At 43.1% G+C, this 15,550-nt stretch overlaps 2 protein-coding genes across 2 annotated transcripts; one reads left to right on the top strand and one right to left on the bottom strand.

Annotated features, from left to right (window-relative positions):
* The first annotated feature begins 470 nt into the window (after window positions 1-470).
* st6galnac (ST6 (alpha-N-acetyl-neuraminyl-2,3-beta-galactosyl-1,3)-N-acetylgalactosaminide alpha-2,6-sialyltransferase) lies at window positions 471-11,970 on the top strand. The gene is made up of 10 exons (XM_080834994.1): window positions 471-572; window positions 1,894-2,372; window positions 5,913-6,213; window positions 7,339-7,504; window positions 7,796-7,970; window positions 8,493-8,631; window positions 8,937-9,040; window positions 9,187-9,270; window positions 9,768-9,867; window positions 10,456-11,970. Exons 2-10 carry the CDS (start codon window positions 2,215-2,217, stop codon window positions 10,657-10,659), a joined length of 1,431 nt encoding a protein of 476 aa, XP_080691120.1. The 5' UTR covers window positions 471-572; window positions 1,894-2,214; the 3' UTR covers window positions 10,660-11,970.
* Window positions 11,971-12,619: 649 nt separating this feature from the next.
* On the bottom strand, window positions 12,620-15,253 carry LOC308361892 (parvalbumin-like EF-hand-containing protein; the record flags this gene model as incomplete). Its single annotated transcript, XM_080834369.1, has 4 exons — window positions 12,620-12,663; window positions 14,133-14,251; window positions 14,609-14,744; window positions 15,148-15,253. 4 exons carry the CDS (start codon window positions 15,251-15,253, stop codon window positions 12,620-12,622), a joined length of 405 nt encoding a protein of 134 aa, XP_080690495.1.
* Window positions 15,254-15,550: the final 297 nt, after the last annotated feature.

Below are 15,550 nucleotides of genomic sequence, written 5' to 3' on the forward strand. Positions count from 1 at the left end.
GTCGCTTGTCTTGATAAACAAAAATACAGATGGAATGATGACTGACTCAATCACAAAAGAGTTCGTATCTTCAACGTCTTTCCGTATATTTTGTAGGGGACCTGGAGTGGTTTGGCCCTGCTAAGCTGAACGTTCTTTTAGGAGTTTCACCTCTCACCCCGAGTTAACTCACCCGAGTTTGTTACGTAGTTGGAATAGCCCCCAGAGCTAGAAAGTTATGTGCGTAAAAAGATCACCAATTTGCACCTATCGGCTGAAAGGCAGACTCCGCCTTTTGCCTCTTTCTCTTTCTCGGTTTATCTCTGACACCCACCCCCCTCTCGGCCTTTCACTGGAAAACTGCAAAAGAGGAAAGGAGGGGGGAGAGATTGACCAATCTGACGGGCAGCTGTTAGTCGTTTCTTCTCATCGGTCCCGCCCCGTTGAGTTATTCGGTGGATTGAAGTGGTAGGCTGTCAGGGAGAGCAAGAAAGAGAGAGAGCGCACACAAGGATCTGCGCGCTACGAACTGGAAACATTCTCACCAGCTCTCTCTGACACACTTCAGTAACAAGGCTTCTCTCTAACCCTAGGTAAGACACCATTCTCTACCCCCCCCCCCCCCTTCTGTCTCTCTTTCTTTCTTTCTTATCTCTATCTTCCTCTATCCTCTTGCTGTCTAACGGAATTGCTGTCCAGAAGGAGAAAGAGAGGGGGGGTATGTGTTCTGTGTGCCACTCTCCCTTGTAGATGGTTTGAAGTTGCTCTACTTGCTTGTTTCCTAGCACCTGGGTTTAACTGTTTACGCTTAAGGGTGAAACAAGAACCGTTCCCATGTGTCTACCAAAAAAGAATAACTGTTCTGAGCGTTTGACGCTGAATTAACCTACTCAGGAGTTCTCTCAATGCTTAAAACATGTTTTCAGTGTCTTTACTACGCATCTGACTCTTTTTGTATTGTTTGTTTGTTTGTTTGTTTAGCCTTCTTAGAGACTGTTTATTGTACCTTTTTCTCTTCCATGGTTTTATCCTTTGTTTTTCTGAACTGCCATTCCTGGCATTAGCAGTTGACCGCTGTAGAATTACCAAAAAGGTGAAGGAAAGAGGGACATGTGTGTCCAATTTGCCTACTTTTGAACTTGACAAAGTCCAGTCTGAACAGACTTGGTTTGCCTCCCTTTGAACATTTTTAAGTATAGGATATGTGAGGATGTCTCTGAGTGGAAGACCTTTGATGGTTCAGGGGGAGGCTTTGGATAATCAGCTGTGTGTGTGTGTGTGTGTGTGTGTGTGTGTGTGTGTGCAGCAGTTGTGGCGGTGCCTCGCACTAAATGTCATCAACATGCTGGGGTCACAAGGCAGAACTAGATGGAAAGAGTGCAACCAGACGGAAAGAGTGCATACTTCCTGGGTTGACAAGCTCTATTTCCTGTGACCACACAGCCTCAGCATTTGTGTCTGTATTATTATTATGCCTAAGAGGAAGTATGCTACCCGTACTAAGTCATACGGTGTCATAGCTTTGCAACCCATTCCCAGGGTCTGGTCTGTCTGTATGAATGACAAATCCACCGTTTCAGTTTTTGCTACTCCTGTCTTGAAGGAGTTGCAAACTCCTTTTTTTGTATTAAAGTAAGCAGGAACCTGAACTGAGGCAGAATAAAGGGCCTCTCCACTGTGTGGAAGGATCCTGTTCAGGGGTTTCTAGAGTTTAATTAAAGTGGGATTATTGGGAGCCTTGGGGGTTAGATATGGCAATATGAAGTTTCTCTTATTTACATGTTTCTCTCTTGCTTTCTTTCTCTCAAATGTTCTCTCTCTCCGTCTCTCTTTTTCCCTCCCTCCACTCACTCACTGTCAATGTCGCTCTCTCTTTCTCTCTCTTCCCCTTCCTCTCTCTCTTCTCTTGTCCAGGAGGAGGCTCCCTGCCATCTGGAAAAAACCTGCCGAGTGAGAAATGCAACGTGTGCTGGGGACTAATTAAAGTGTTCCCGGGCCCTGGACGATGCAAACAACACGCACACAGCTGCCAGGGAGGAGCCCTTTATGAACTCAATCTCTCACCGCCATCTCAACATCTTAGCCTTGCATTATGCTCTCAGGCGCTCATCCTCCATGTCCAGACCTAACCCTCGAAGGGCAAGGGCCTCTCTCGTAGCAACCGGCACCACCTCCACCCACGCAACCCCCCCACCGCCTGTGCCCCCAACTGTTTAAGGTCCGCCGCCTCTGGAGATGGAGCTGCCCTCCAGGCGCCTGGTGAAATTTTTTCTGGTGATCATTGTGGTCCTGGGCCTGTACATGCTGTGCGTTACCCGGCAGATCCAAGTGCCATGGAACATGGTGGTGCTCGACCGGTTCAAGCCTTTCAGCAGTGCCAAGGACGCCAACAGGTAAATGCCTCAGACTGGAGACTGGTGTAGCCTACTCTCTACTTATCTGCGATAAAGCTCTTAGTCTAAGGTCCTAAGTGTACTTATGTGACAAAAAAGGACAAACTAAATAAAAGTGGATGATGATGATTCAGATCTTTTAAATTGGTATATTGATCCCATAACAATGGTCTTGAGTTAAGTGGTAGTATTGTTTTAAGACACAAGGAAAAGTTTTTGTGTTTGGAAAGTTCCTGTAAGTGAAGTGAATGAGGGTGTATTTATAGCCAAAAAAACAGCCAGATTTACTTCAGGAAAAGTGTTCTTGGGCGAGCTACTCATTTCACTGTCGAGTCGCTCGCTTGTGGTTGTGTTGTGACTCCAGTCTTCAAGGAGCCAGGCTCCGAGCCCAACTCCTTAAGTGGCCGTTAAACTCGGTCCTATCATAAGTATCCCATGGTCCCACTCGGTGATGTTCAAAGCCTTGACTTCTGATGTGGATTCAAATGTGGAGAGGCTGCTGCCTGTCTTGCTCTCTTCCTCAGCCAGCTATTTCAGATGCAATTCATTCTTTAATGACCACGGCTTTGGCTTGTTTGACTTTTAGTTTTGTAACGCTACACCTTTTTTGTTTGTTAATTCTATGGTATATTTGTGAGGGATAACTCCGTTATCAATTTGAGCCCCAGCACATGCCAATGCTAATTGTAGCATTAAAAATGCATGTCTTAACATTTAGAACGCATTTGTCATCCGTCTCATCCAAGCGTTCAAGAATGTTAATGGCTGTGTGGCAAACTGATGATCAGTTTTGAGTTCTTTAAAATACATATACTTTTGTTTTTTGCTGGATGTTTCTGTAAATATTGCACATTTCCAGTGTATGTTGAAGGGGGAAGCAGGAACAACTGTATCTTTGTTTTATGGTAGCTTTTGCATGCCCCTGTGTTCCTGTTTCCTGCACATCTGTACAAGGTCACTAAAGCAACAAGGATGTTATTTTTCTGGTACAGTGGCACATTTTCAGTGTTTTTTAAAGGAGGAACCAGGAACAACTGTATCTTTTTTTTTATGTTGGCTTTTGCATGCCCCTGTGTTCCTGTCTCCTGCACATGCCTCTGTCCAAAATGTAACTTTTCTGGTAGAACTCCAGAACCCCTAATGTGCAGTTATCCTTGCGGCTCCACTGGGACATACCTTCAACTGTCTAAAAATCATATATCAAGAGCAGTGAAGAGGAAACCGTATAGATTTGATGTGACCCTGGACATAGAATTCATACCAGCACTCACACTCTGGAGTTAGAATTTTAGGAATGTTGGCTTTTGAGTTTGTGTCCCTACACGCATTGCTTATTGTCCAATCTGATTTCTTTGTTTTTATAGTTGTGGTAATCCACAGACATCTATGAAATGCAGCCTGGTAAAGCTTAAAAAAAGACTCAAAAGTCAAATTATCCACTGTGTTCTCTCGTTTTTTTTCTTCAAGAAATAATTTATACACCCTTTTGCATAATATTTCTTCTGTTTGCATTGTACCTCGCTTGTAAGTCGCTTTGGGCATAAGTGTCCATTACTCATTTCTCCCAAAGCCAGCAATATCATTGAGCTTCTTTAGTCCTCAGTTATTCCTGTGCTGCCTGGATATGACTAAAGGGGTAAAAGATGGAACAACATGATGAGGCCTCAGTAGAAAAAGCAAAGAAGTCTGTGTGGTTTTCGACAGCTTATGATGGCTGTGATTTAGTCTCGACATCCCACAGTCCAATGCAGTGATGAGCAGGTCTTTCCGCATCATTGTCTGAGGAACTCCCCCCACAACTCACTTTCAAAACCATGTGTATGCAAACATGTCCACGCATGTAGACAAATTGGGATGCCACATCACCATTCTGGGGTTAGCATTTTTGAAATTTTGGCTTTTCAGATCGTTTCCCTGTGTTTGCTGTTCATTGTATGGTTTTCTTTTCTGAGGGGGGGTGGAGTCAACATAAGTCTGTGAAATGCAGGCTGAGAGAGAGAAAAACCTCTTTCTTTAAAACTAGACTTCTTTTTGTCCTCTCAATATTGTATAAGAAACGTTGGTCATTGTAGAGTCTTATGTTGTTGTTCAGTTGATGCATCTTGGGATATGGGATGGAGAGCGGGAGAGACGATGGACAGAGACAGGGACAGATTCTCTTAAAGCATTAGTTGTTTCGGCCTTCCGCTTTTCAGGTCCGGCGCCCAAACCACCCAGAGGTTACTCGGTTACTCGGTAACGCAACCCACTGGTGCAGTGGTTCCCAGGCATCATCTCACAAACACGGAAATGAGTAGACATTTGTTCCTGATACATAATAGGGTTTTTGAATTGGTTACGGAAGGTAGTCATTGTTTAGGCACAGCCCAGCTTTCTTTCATATCATTCACATCAGGGACACTTTGTTAATATCCTATTGACTTCGGTGTGGTTCTGGTTTGCTGGCTAGCTGGCTTTGTGGAGGATTCTGAAAGAAGTGCAAACTCTCCTGTGTCAATCAAGCTCAGGGTGACCTCTGGGGCAAAAAACAGCCCTTCTCTCATCCAGAGCTGTGAAATGCCCTTTGCCTTTTTCGTCTGAAGAGCATGGGACTCGTGTTTGCTCAACATGGTCAATAGCAATGTGGCTAACATTTCACAGCAGCTCGACACATCACCACCTCCTTCTACTGATGGTTGGTCACACTGTTAAAAGTGTGTTTGAAAGTATACAAACTAGGGCTGTCAAAGTTAACGTGTTAATCTATGAGATTATTGTGGCCGAGATTAAGGCAATAAAATATTTGAACGCAGTTAACGCAACTTTGTTTACTTCCATTGTGCGTTGACCCCTGACACGAAACCACCACGTGCCTGCAGTCAGTTAGATAGGAGATACTGAGACGGTAGTGGAAGATGGAGAGAGCTGAGGGATTGTCGGGCGGAAAGGTTCCGTTTATGAGGCAAAATTACGGAACAATCGACAAAACTACATTTGTATGTAGCATATGTCAAGCTGAATTTAGCCATCACCTTAATGCAAAGCACCCGAGAGAAAGCAGTCCCAGGTTAGATGGTCGCCAACCCACACTCCAAGACTTCCCTAGGAAAATAACTAGACCAGTCCGTGAAAAGGTTACCAACGCTGTAGCAGTTTGGGTTGCTGGTGACTGTCGGCCCATCAACATAGTTGAAGACGGTGGGCTGACTGAGGTGTTCTGAATTGCGTCAGGGGACAATTCTTACGAGTTAATGTCAAGGGGCACCATTGTGTCTTGCATACATTCCTTGTATGACGGCGAGAGAGCACGAAAAAAATACCATTAAACAGTGTCTAAAAAACACGCTGTCTGAAGTGATAACTCTTTAATTTATAAGATTTAGTCTTAAGAAGAAAAACTAACTTTTAACGCGATGAATCTAGATTAATGAATTTAAAAATGTGAGATTAGTTAATTTCTTTGTATCTATTGACAACCCTAAATCACACACGCACACACACACGCTGAAACCGACACAGGCAGAGCTACAAACTCATGTTGTTTTCAACGTTTTGCTCCAGGTCCCTTGAGGCTTATGATGCTGGGAACAGCTTACCGGTGGGGACCTCTGTGGCAACGGAAATCCCAGCTAGTCCTTCCAGCCCCTCACCCAAAGCCAGGCACAGCCAGACTGCTGTACCACCAGGGTTGGGGAGGTCAACTCAGCCCACCGTCACGGCTCCGTTAAAAGCCACCAAAAGTTCAACCACCTATCCAAAACCTCCCCAGAACTCCACCACTATACCCTCCACTGCTGCCAAAACCACAAAACCTGATTTCTTTGGAGACAGCTATGCCAGTGAAGATGCTCCCCTTAATACGGTGAGTCTTTCTGTGCATCACTATAACAACTGTCTTGCTTTTCTTTTTTTTCCCAACACTATTTAACCATCTTTTGTTGATTCATTATTGTTATCATTAAAGTCACTGATATCCTATGCACATTTAATACAGGACACAACAACACTTTCACTTGTGTTTATATCAGAACATTTCACCCTGGGGGGTGCCTTCTCAATGAATTTGAAAGTTAACACCTCGCATTTAGCCAATCTCAAATGTTGGGTCTTTGTGTCCTTGAGTTTCTGCCTTGACCTCTTACATCACCCAGACATGTAGCTCCATGCAGCCCCACCCTAGGTTGTCTCATATTTATGTGGTTGCTCCCAGTAATGGAGGTCCTAAGACAGCAATGCCTTGAATTCTTAAGGCCCTATGAAGGAGAACAGTGACCACAAGCCCTACGAGCCTCGCTCTAGTCTCTAAATGACACAGCCGGTTCAGACTGGGAGAGTGAGGACACGGGGTGTGTGTGTGTGTGTGTATTTGTGTGTGTGGGAGTGTGGTGGTGGGGGGGGGCTGGTGGTTCCCACCACTTTTTATTTTCTTTGTTGCCACCACAAAATAGGAATGGTTCACATTCTAAGACAAATTGAATAAAAGGAAAAATGTCAAAACTGTCCTTTTTCCTAAATTTGGGCTTGTGCTCTCTTGAATTCTCTTTAGCTGGCAGGATGCTGGGTAGCCCAGAGTTTGTCCTTGTTTCAACTTTCAGAGCAAATCACTGGAGGGGGACGGGAACTTTAAAAAGTGTTTTGGTTTTACATCTTTGTTTTGCCTTAGAAAGGGCACGATATGATCAAGTGTACAGTTTCACAATAATTCCTTTAATTAGCATCAAGGAAACCAGTTGCTTCCCCACCCTTTACAGCGATGTGGAATATCCAGATTTACTGGGAGAAATATGCCCACCCTTGTTTTCACTAAACATATTCATATCAATTTTATTATTAAAGCCATCATAAATCTTTCAAGTCAATTAAAATGCTGAATGTTGGCTTTTTTTTCTCACACGAAGTGTCTCATTCTCAAATGTGGTCAGAAGGGAAAATAAATCTGCATTCAGAATTTAATGACCGTGGCACAATTGATCTCCTCCTTCTCCAGAGCTGTCCAGACGGCATACGAACCAAAATGCCACTCAGCAGCTTCGCCAAGAGATTTCTGGGAAGGATACCAGTCCTCCAGTGGGCCAAGCATGCCACTCTGGCGGAGTACCAGCGTCTGAGGAAGTACCCGGGTGCCCATGGATGGGGGAATCTAGAATTCCCCTGTAGGTCTCACCCCAGTGTCTTTCTCACCTTTCACTATTATCATTCTGTATGATTTTGTTAGCACTGTAAAGGCCTCTTCTGCGTGCCAAAACCACGCTGTAATATCTGTCCGTAAGGATTTTTCTTACCAGTTTAACTGTTTGTTTTGCATATGTATTGTTATTAACTTTAAATGGCATTCTAATTCCTTTAAACATGGCATGAACAGGTGTAATCCATTGCAAACATTTGTAGATTGTTATCATTGTTAAAGCTCTAACAAAGGTGTGTGTGTGTGTGTGTGTAAACAGTATTACAGGCGTCCCTGTCGGTCCTGAACACTTCTGCTAATGGCGTGATGTTTGATGACTGGGAGCAGCGGCCTAACCGCTCCCAGTGTGTACGCTGCGCAGTGGTGGGCAACGGAGGCATTCTCAAGGACTCCAAGAAGGGCTTGGAGATCGACCAGCATGACTATGTATTCAGGTGTGTGTGTGTGTGTGTGTGTGTGTGTGTGTTTCTGTGTTGTGTGTAATTGTCTTTACACACACACACAAATGAAAAATCTTTGTGGAAAGCGATAAAATCACTCTCTGACTTTAGCCCTTATTTTTGTGGCTGGGTTGCGTTCCTCAGCTTATCCTGAATCCCAGGAAGTGCTTTTACAATGGAATTTACTCTGACAAAGCTTTGCAGAAATGGTCCACTTGTCAGGCCTATGATAAAGCTGTTGAGTAATGAATATTCTAAAATTGATTTAATATCTAATTAATATCTCTGGATGATGCTCCATGACATGAAAAACTTGTTATGATTACCTGGTGAATGAGTACATTATTACATACATTTATAGTATGGCTATATATCAAATAGCCAACTGCCTTTGACAAATATTCCTATGTTCCTAATCACTATCAAATACCTTTTTGTCAGAGGAAGTTGGCTACTTTAGATTAGAATAATGAGTTCTCATTAAAATGTGCTTACTTCCTTGTTTGTATTGATCAGAACCAATGGGGCTGTGATTAAGGGCTTTGAGCAGGATGTGGGCTCTCGCACGTCCTTCTACACCTTCTCGACCAACACGCTACGCAACTCCATACACAGCTACAAAGGGTTTGGCTACAATGGACCTCCCCTCTCTGAGGTACGCTTACATATAAGGTCCTACCTTTCAATCTTTCAGTATGTACATGTCATCCTATTCCATGTATGAACTATATCTATACATAAATGTTCTGTATATAAATATATTATAATATCCTTGTCTGTTTAGATAGAGATGCTGTATTCTCATAGATACCTATTTCAGTACCTAACAAAGTCCACAAGACCACAAGGGCACTGCCTCTGATCTTCTGGTTGATTTCCCTTTGTCCGTGTCCATTTCCATTGGCCTCACTTTCTGTTTTGAAGTCCCCTTCACTCCATTTCTGTCTTCTATTCCACTAGGAAGCCAGGTATGTGTTCCTGCCAGACCATGACCGGGACTATATCCTCATGAGGGCGTCGGTCATGCATACCCCTATTGAGAGGGGGCCAGAACGCACCAAAACGTAAGTGGCACCCGGCCTCCCGTAAACCACACGCATTCAGACTTGCAGACGGAAGAATTAAGACTGTATAATCAGTTCATGAAATCAGGGCAGGTCTGAACTTGAAGTGATTCTATTATGATTTGTTATCACTGTTTGCATTTAAGGCCACCTAAATACTTTGGAGAAAATGCGAGTGCAGAGAAGTTCAAGATGTACCACCCTGACTTTATTCGTTACATCAGAAATAGGTGAGATTTGAGTTACTTTGAAGCTCACTGTCCTTCTCGTTCCTTCTTTCTTCTTTCTCTCATACTCTCTCTCTCTCTCTCTCTCTCTCTGTATTTCTATTGGGGAAAGGCTGAAATGAAAAAGCTGAAGGCTAGTCCATAATTGAATAAACATAGCCCAGCGGTGTTGCAGACATGCAGGCTCTGCTCATAAACAACTCCTTTTTCCCACTTTTACCTTCATCTTCAGGTGTTGAAAACAACTATTTAAGTGATGATTCACAAGGAAGCACTTTAAGAGACAACCATTCCTTTAAGCCCTTTGCAATGCATGGCGCAAGGATAAAAAACACTTACTTTAAAATGACAACATTGTGGCAGTTGAATCTTTTCATATAAGCTTTCCTTAATGTCATCAATCATAACCATTGAATTAACCATTGGTTGATTTTTGTCCCTAAATTGTAATATATCAAATCAAATCAAATCTCTTTTTTCTCCCTTCCTTTGTTCCCCAGGTTCCTGCATTCCTCGGTTCTGAATGGCAAATATAGGGACATCTATCGGCCCTCAACAGGCGGTGTGATGCTGCTGGCAGCACTCCACACCTGTGATCAGGTACACACACACACACACACACACACACATACACAAACACAGTTTACTACTTTATTTGGATTTGACAAATATGTACATATCATGGCAAAATCCAAATTAAGCTTAGAGGAAGTATTAAATTGCATTCAAAGAGTCAGTCCATATTGTGCATTACGGGTAAAGGTGACACCTGCGCTTCCAGATGAAGAGGCTACCAATTGCTGCTGATGTAGAGCAGTACTTTGTGAAGTGTTTGGCCCTTTTCTTAGAGAGACCGCCGATTTGCAGACCTCGCACACACATTCTATGCACATGACCTAAGCTTCCAAAGATCAAGGCAATGACTGTACATGAGTAGCCATAGTTGGTTAAAGCAATACTTAAGGGTTGGTATTTTAACAGTTTTGACGCATAGCAGGTGATAACCACGGCTCCTATCCCAGTGTTTGAGGTTACACACCTTCAGTGCATGTGACGATAGCCCCAGTTCTGTCCACTACAGGTGTTTCTGAGCTGGTTAATGTGTTACCACTGTGTGATCACCCTGGCAGTAGAATGTGTTGTTTTCCAAGTGGTGCCTGACCTTTGTGCCTCTCCATCTGTGTTAAGGTGAGCGCATACGGGTTCATGACCCCGGACTACAAGAAGTACTCCAACCACTACTACGACAGAACATTCCAGGGAGTCGCCTTCTACGCCAACCATGACTTCCGTCTGGAAATGGGCCTGTGGCAGGAACTGCAGCAGGCAGGACTCCTCCACCTTTACATGCGCCAGGTTGACCCGGCAACGGTTGCCAATGCAACCACCTAGGGGAATTCTCAGGGTAGAGGTTCTTGGCTTGTAGAAATCAACAGCTGGGGTTCTAAGCCAAAAAACTGGAAGCGTAGAGGTGAATTAAATGGTATTAAGAGGGCTGTTTCTACTCGATCGTGCCTGACGCTTGTTTGTTTGTTTGTTTGTTTTGTTTTGTTTTGTTTTTAAAATCCGAGGTCAGAACTAATGTTTTTATTTATTTAAATTTGTGCACAAAAACTGTTTTTACGGATACTGTGAAACGGGTGTAGCCACAGTGGCAGCCTGCCCGGGTGTCAACCCGTCCGTGCCGTGCCTTACGAAACGAGTACCTGCTCTTCAAAGCCTTAAACCAAACCAAGACCATACCAAACCGAAGTCAAAACCAAACCAGTCATACCATAGATATGATGATGCCCCCCCCCCCCCCAAACACTCGAATGTCGGGCCAAGAAGCGGTCCTAGGATCTAATCACCGTGCCAACTGTCACAAAAAAAGAACAGAGGGAGTGAGTGGAACTTTCCTTAAATATCCTGCCGACCTAAATACCCAGAACACTGTCAGAGGCCCTCCGTTGTGGCGTCCAGTGGCGAGCAAGAGGGTTTCCTGTGTAAGGGGAGACGATGTAATTATAACCAGCACCTAGTCCGGCACTGAGAGACGTGGAGTGCCAAGGAGGAACACAATCAGTAGAGCAGCACCCTTCTGCTCTGAGCTTCATTGCACATACGTGAACTTGCTGAGGGACAAAATGAGTGCCTTAAAGACGTGTCCATGGTAATGATGTCTGTGGAGACGCAGTGGATAATCTGCAACACTGTATCTCCTTGCAAAGGGAACTTTTGGCTTCTGAAAAGAGCCATGTTGGATTTATGACACACTCCTTCAAAGGTGTACTAGGCATTGTGAAGTCACGAGCCTCAATAGTCAACACTTTCATCTGCATTCCCCGTATTGCTTCACAAGCGGTACCTGTGTCAATGTCAGTCAGCTCCTATGCAAGCATTCTTTTCCTCACAGTTAGCACAATGATGAAAATCACACGGAGAAAGGCACATGGAGACAGCTGCATATCAGGCTGTACTTTCAATGAAGAAAGTCATTCACTTAAACCTAATTTACTGTTTTCAGTCATAAATAAATCAAACTTGACTCTTCCCTTTATCATAAGGCAGACTGAAACACGTTTTGTCTCTAGAATGGTAAATGAAACATATGCTCACAGGTGTTCATTGTTTGGTTCGTATGATATTTTACAGAGGAGAGAGTTCAAGAGTCTTTGAAGCAACATGTTATTTCTTTAAGAAGAAGAATGTATTGATTTTATTTTTCTCTGCTTTTAAATAATTAAAACCACAAAGAACATGACCAGACTGTCTGAATGGTGTCACTGAGAATGAGAATAGATCTTTAAAAGAAAGCTGTTGGGAATGATCTCACTAAATATTTCTGTATTTTTTTGCCCCGTGAGGATGTTATACGGGTGTCTTTTCAAGCGGTCTTTGGGGCTGCCGATTGAAGGGCTTGTGTACACAAGACAGGAGCTGTAACGGCCCTGGGTCAGATCTGAAGCCCAGGGAACTGATCCTGAGTCAGCGGCTAATTTCAGTAGTTCTGGTGGAAAATACTTACATGTGCCATGTGGAGGGGTGTGAGGAGCAGAAATAGCCTCACAGTCTCATGATTCAGTGGGACACTCAAACAATTATACACACAAGCGCACACACACACACATACTCAATAGCTAAAAACAGATATGTGTGTAGCTGTAGTAACTAGGGGAAACTTAACTCTGTTTCATTATCAACACTAGACAACTGTTCCCACCCATATAAGGACTGCAGCCCTTTTCATGTAGTAGACTCAACAATAAAACACCCAAGCATCTGTACAAAAAAAAATATTTCATTTCAATTTCCATCTCAGTCTTCCATCTCTGCTCTTCCCAAATCCATCCCAGAGCCATGATCCAGGCTTCTATTTCCGGGGTTTCTTCTCCATTTTGACCATGTCGGAGAACTCTGAAACGCAACACACGCGGAACTGTTTGAGCACACTGGGGAACTGGAGGGTTGCCATGGCGGCTTATCTCAACTGTGACCATGCATGCATGCATGCATTCTGGCCATCCCCTCTCATGCCCTGCCACAAGCTAACAGCCAAATGTGACGCAGAAAAAAGTGCATTCACAGAGACTGACTCATAAGAAAGAATGGGTAGACATACACACACACTTTTACATTTTAGTGATAGGGAAGTTGTCAGTTTTCCTTTTTTAGAGAAGGTTGTTGTTACCCCTTTGTTTATAACACAACATGTATCTTCTCTCTTGCTCTCTCTCTCATCCTCCCCCTCTCTACACAGGTTAATGTTTGGCAGCCCTGTTGGCTGCCCTTGTTTGCATGCAGGTCTATTCAAATTGGAGTGTCTCTGGAGAGTGTGGCTTGTGTGGGCTCCATGTTGTTAATCACCTCATTGCTTTGGTCTTTGTGGGAGGAGAGAGAGAAAGAGAGACAGAGAGGAGATTACCATAAAAGACCTGACTGTTCACCAGCTATTACCTGGGATGGCTGTCTGCATTTTAAAACCACTGTCAAAACACTTTACCACAAAAACAAATACCACAGACAAAAAAAAATCAGTTATGTGTTATTATGCAAACAATATCAATCACAACATTAGAATGTTTGTACCTCTCAGGCAAAACAAATCAATCAAGTCAGTTTGTCAATCCAGCCTGCCAACATGCATGTTATGGGTCTAGTCTATTCCAATTACATGGTTTAGTGACAAACCTAGGTTAAGTAAACTCAGAGTAAGCGTTTAACCTCCTAATTGAGGAGCCCTAAGGCTTTGTTTTATTAGGACAATTAAACCTTAGGGCTCTTCTATTAGGAAGCTTATCACTTATTTAAGGTCATTGCCAGGCTATTGGATTGACAAAATGACGTAATTGATTTGTTAATCCTCTCTGTAATGAGTATAAAGAAGCGGCTTTTGCCAGGATCTTCACACAGGTCCCTGTGGTTTGAGATTATAAACAGCCAGGGAGATTCTATTCACTTATCAGTTTGATATGATACTCTTGAACATCCTGAACCTTAAACCTTGTTCCTGTGGCAAAGTTGTTATGTGGTCAAAACAGCCTGCTGCTTTGCCAGTTGGGCAGTCATATAATTGGCCAAGATTGAGCCCATTGTCTTGAAAGCTTACAAAACACATTTCAGCCAGATGAAATACACCCTGGTTATAAACACTGACATTTATTTCCTGATCTGGAAAAGTTTATAACGGTTCAATGACAGCTTCAGCCAAACAAATCAAACTTAGTATTATAGACTCTTGTACATTCAAAATCTTGGGGTTTCTTTCGTTAGATTTTGATTATGTGTGCTCAAGAGAGTATTTTGATTCATGGGTTCTACGGTGAGCGGCAATACAAGTGCAATGCTTCCCCCTAGTGGCGATATTACCAAAGTGCACTGCTCACCTTTGAAATCGATGCGTCCGTCACCGTCTGTGTCCGCAACCTGGATCAAGGCTTCGGCTTCCTCGTCTGACAGAGGCACCAGAGGCACGGTGTTAGGCGCAGTGGTGGAGAGGATGTACCTTGATGGGAGCAGAGTTTGAAAATTCAGCTCAGGAAAGGTAAAGGTCTGCGCTGTTCTGAACTCAAGGTTTAATATTGCATACGTGGATATTTGGATGGGGTAAGGGCAAATCAAAAAAATATGTATTAATGATATGATATGATACAAATTATTTAGAATATTATGCGGAGGACAATCGTGTCTGAACTAAATATCATAAGCTTCTCTTTCACTTTACAAAACTGTTTTGTAGTTGTCATCTAGTTGACCTTTCATAATACAATCTAAACAACAGTATTTGTGACACGATGAAGAAACTTGACAAAGCAAAATTCATCACCTTACATTGGTGTAGCAACTTCGTTTTTAAACCTACTTAATTTCATTCCACTCGATGTAGCCGCTGCCATCTTTGTCCAGCATCTTGAAGGTCGACCTGATAGACTCCTCCTGTTGCTCAGAGGTCTTAAACTGCCTCATGTACTCCAAGAACCTGTTATAGTTGAAGTTGCCTAGGCAGAAACACAAATTAAGCATCTGTTGAAAGCTGGAGGAACTCTATTTGCATCTGCTGCAGCCGGAACTCCTGTCAGCAACATCCGTTTTTTTGGCAAATTAATTTAGGGAGAAAGGAGAACTAAACAGCTCTTTAAAATATATTAATTTACGTGAAATTAAAATGATAATTATATGGAAACGGGCATACAGATCGAAAGGGCATTGAACAAACCCAAAGGATCCCTTATTATATTGATGGATATTAATATATGAATACGAATACATATATAATTGAGAATTAAGAATCATTCCAGCAATGCAATGTTAATAATACACACATGTTAATGATAGGCTTTGTGTTTTGTGTCCTACATATGTGTCCTTCAGTGGTGTTGATGCACCTTGTCAGACACTCACCTTGCATTCTCACCTCACGGGGGATGCGACCGATGTCCTGGTCGCTAAGGGACGCACCCATGGCCATGGCAACCTTCTTTACCTGGGCATTGAAATCATCTGCCATGATGTCTGTTCTCCCTACAGCTGTGGAGATCAAGAAACAAAGACAGGCTTAGGAGTCAGGCTTAAGTACAACAGGTGGGATCAAAACAAGGATCCAGTCTGTGAGTTCCACGGTAAGATTTAAGGACTTTGAAAGACATCATAATGTTGAAATTGCTACTTCCCATCCATATACCACATAGTGTGACAGGAATTAAATGAAAAGGAAATTTCCCAATGGATACTTTTGCATCAAACCTGTAAAGACTTTGATCTTTGTATTCAACTGTGAATTTGGAGCCCTGCTCATTAAAACTAT

Source organism: Sprattus sprattus (assembly GCF_963457725.1).
Source record: "Sprattus sprattus genome assembly, chromosome: 3".
Classification (NCBI taxonomy): domain Eukaryota; kingdom Metazoa; phylum Chordata; class Actinopteri; order Clupeiformes; family Clupeidae; genus Sprattus; species Sprattus sprattus.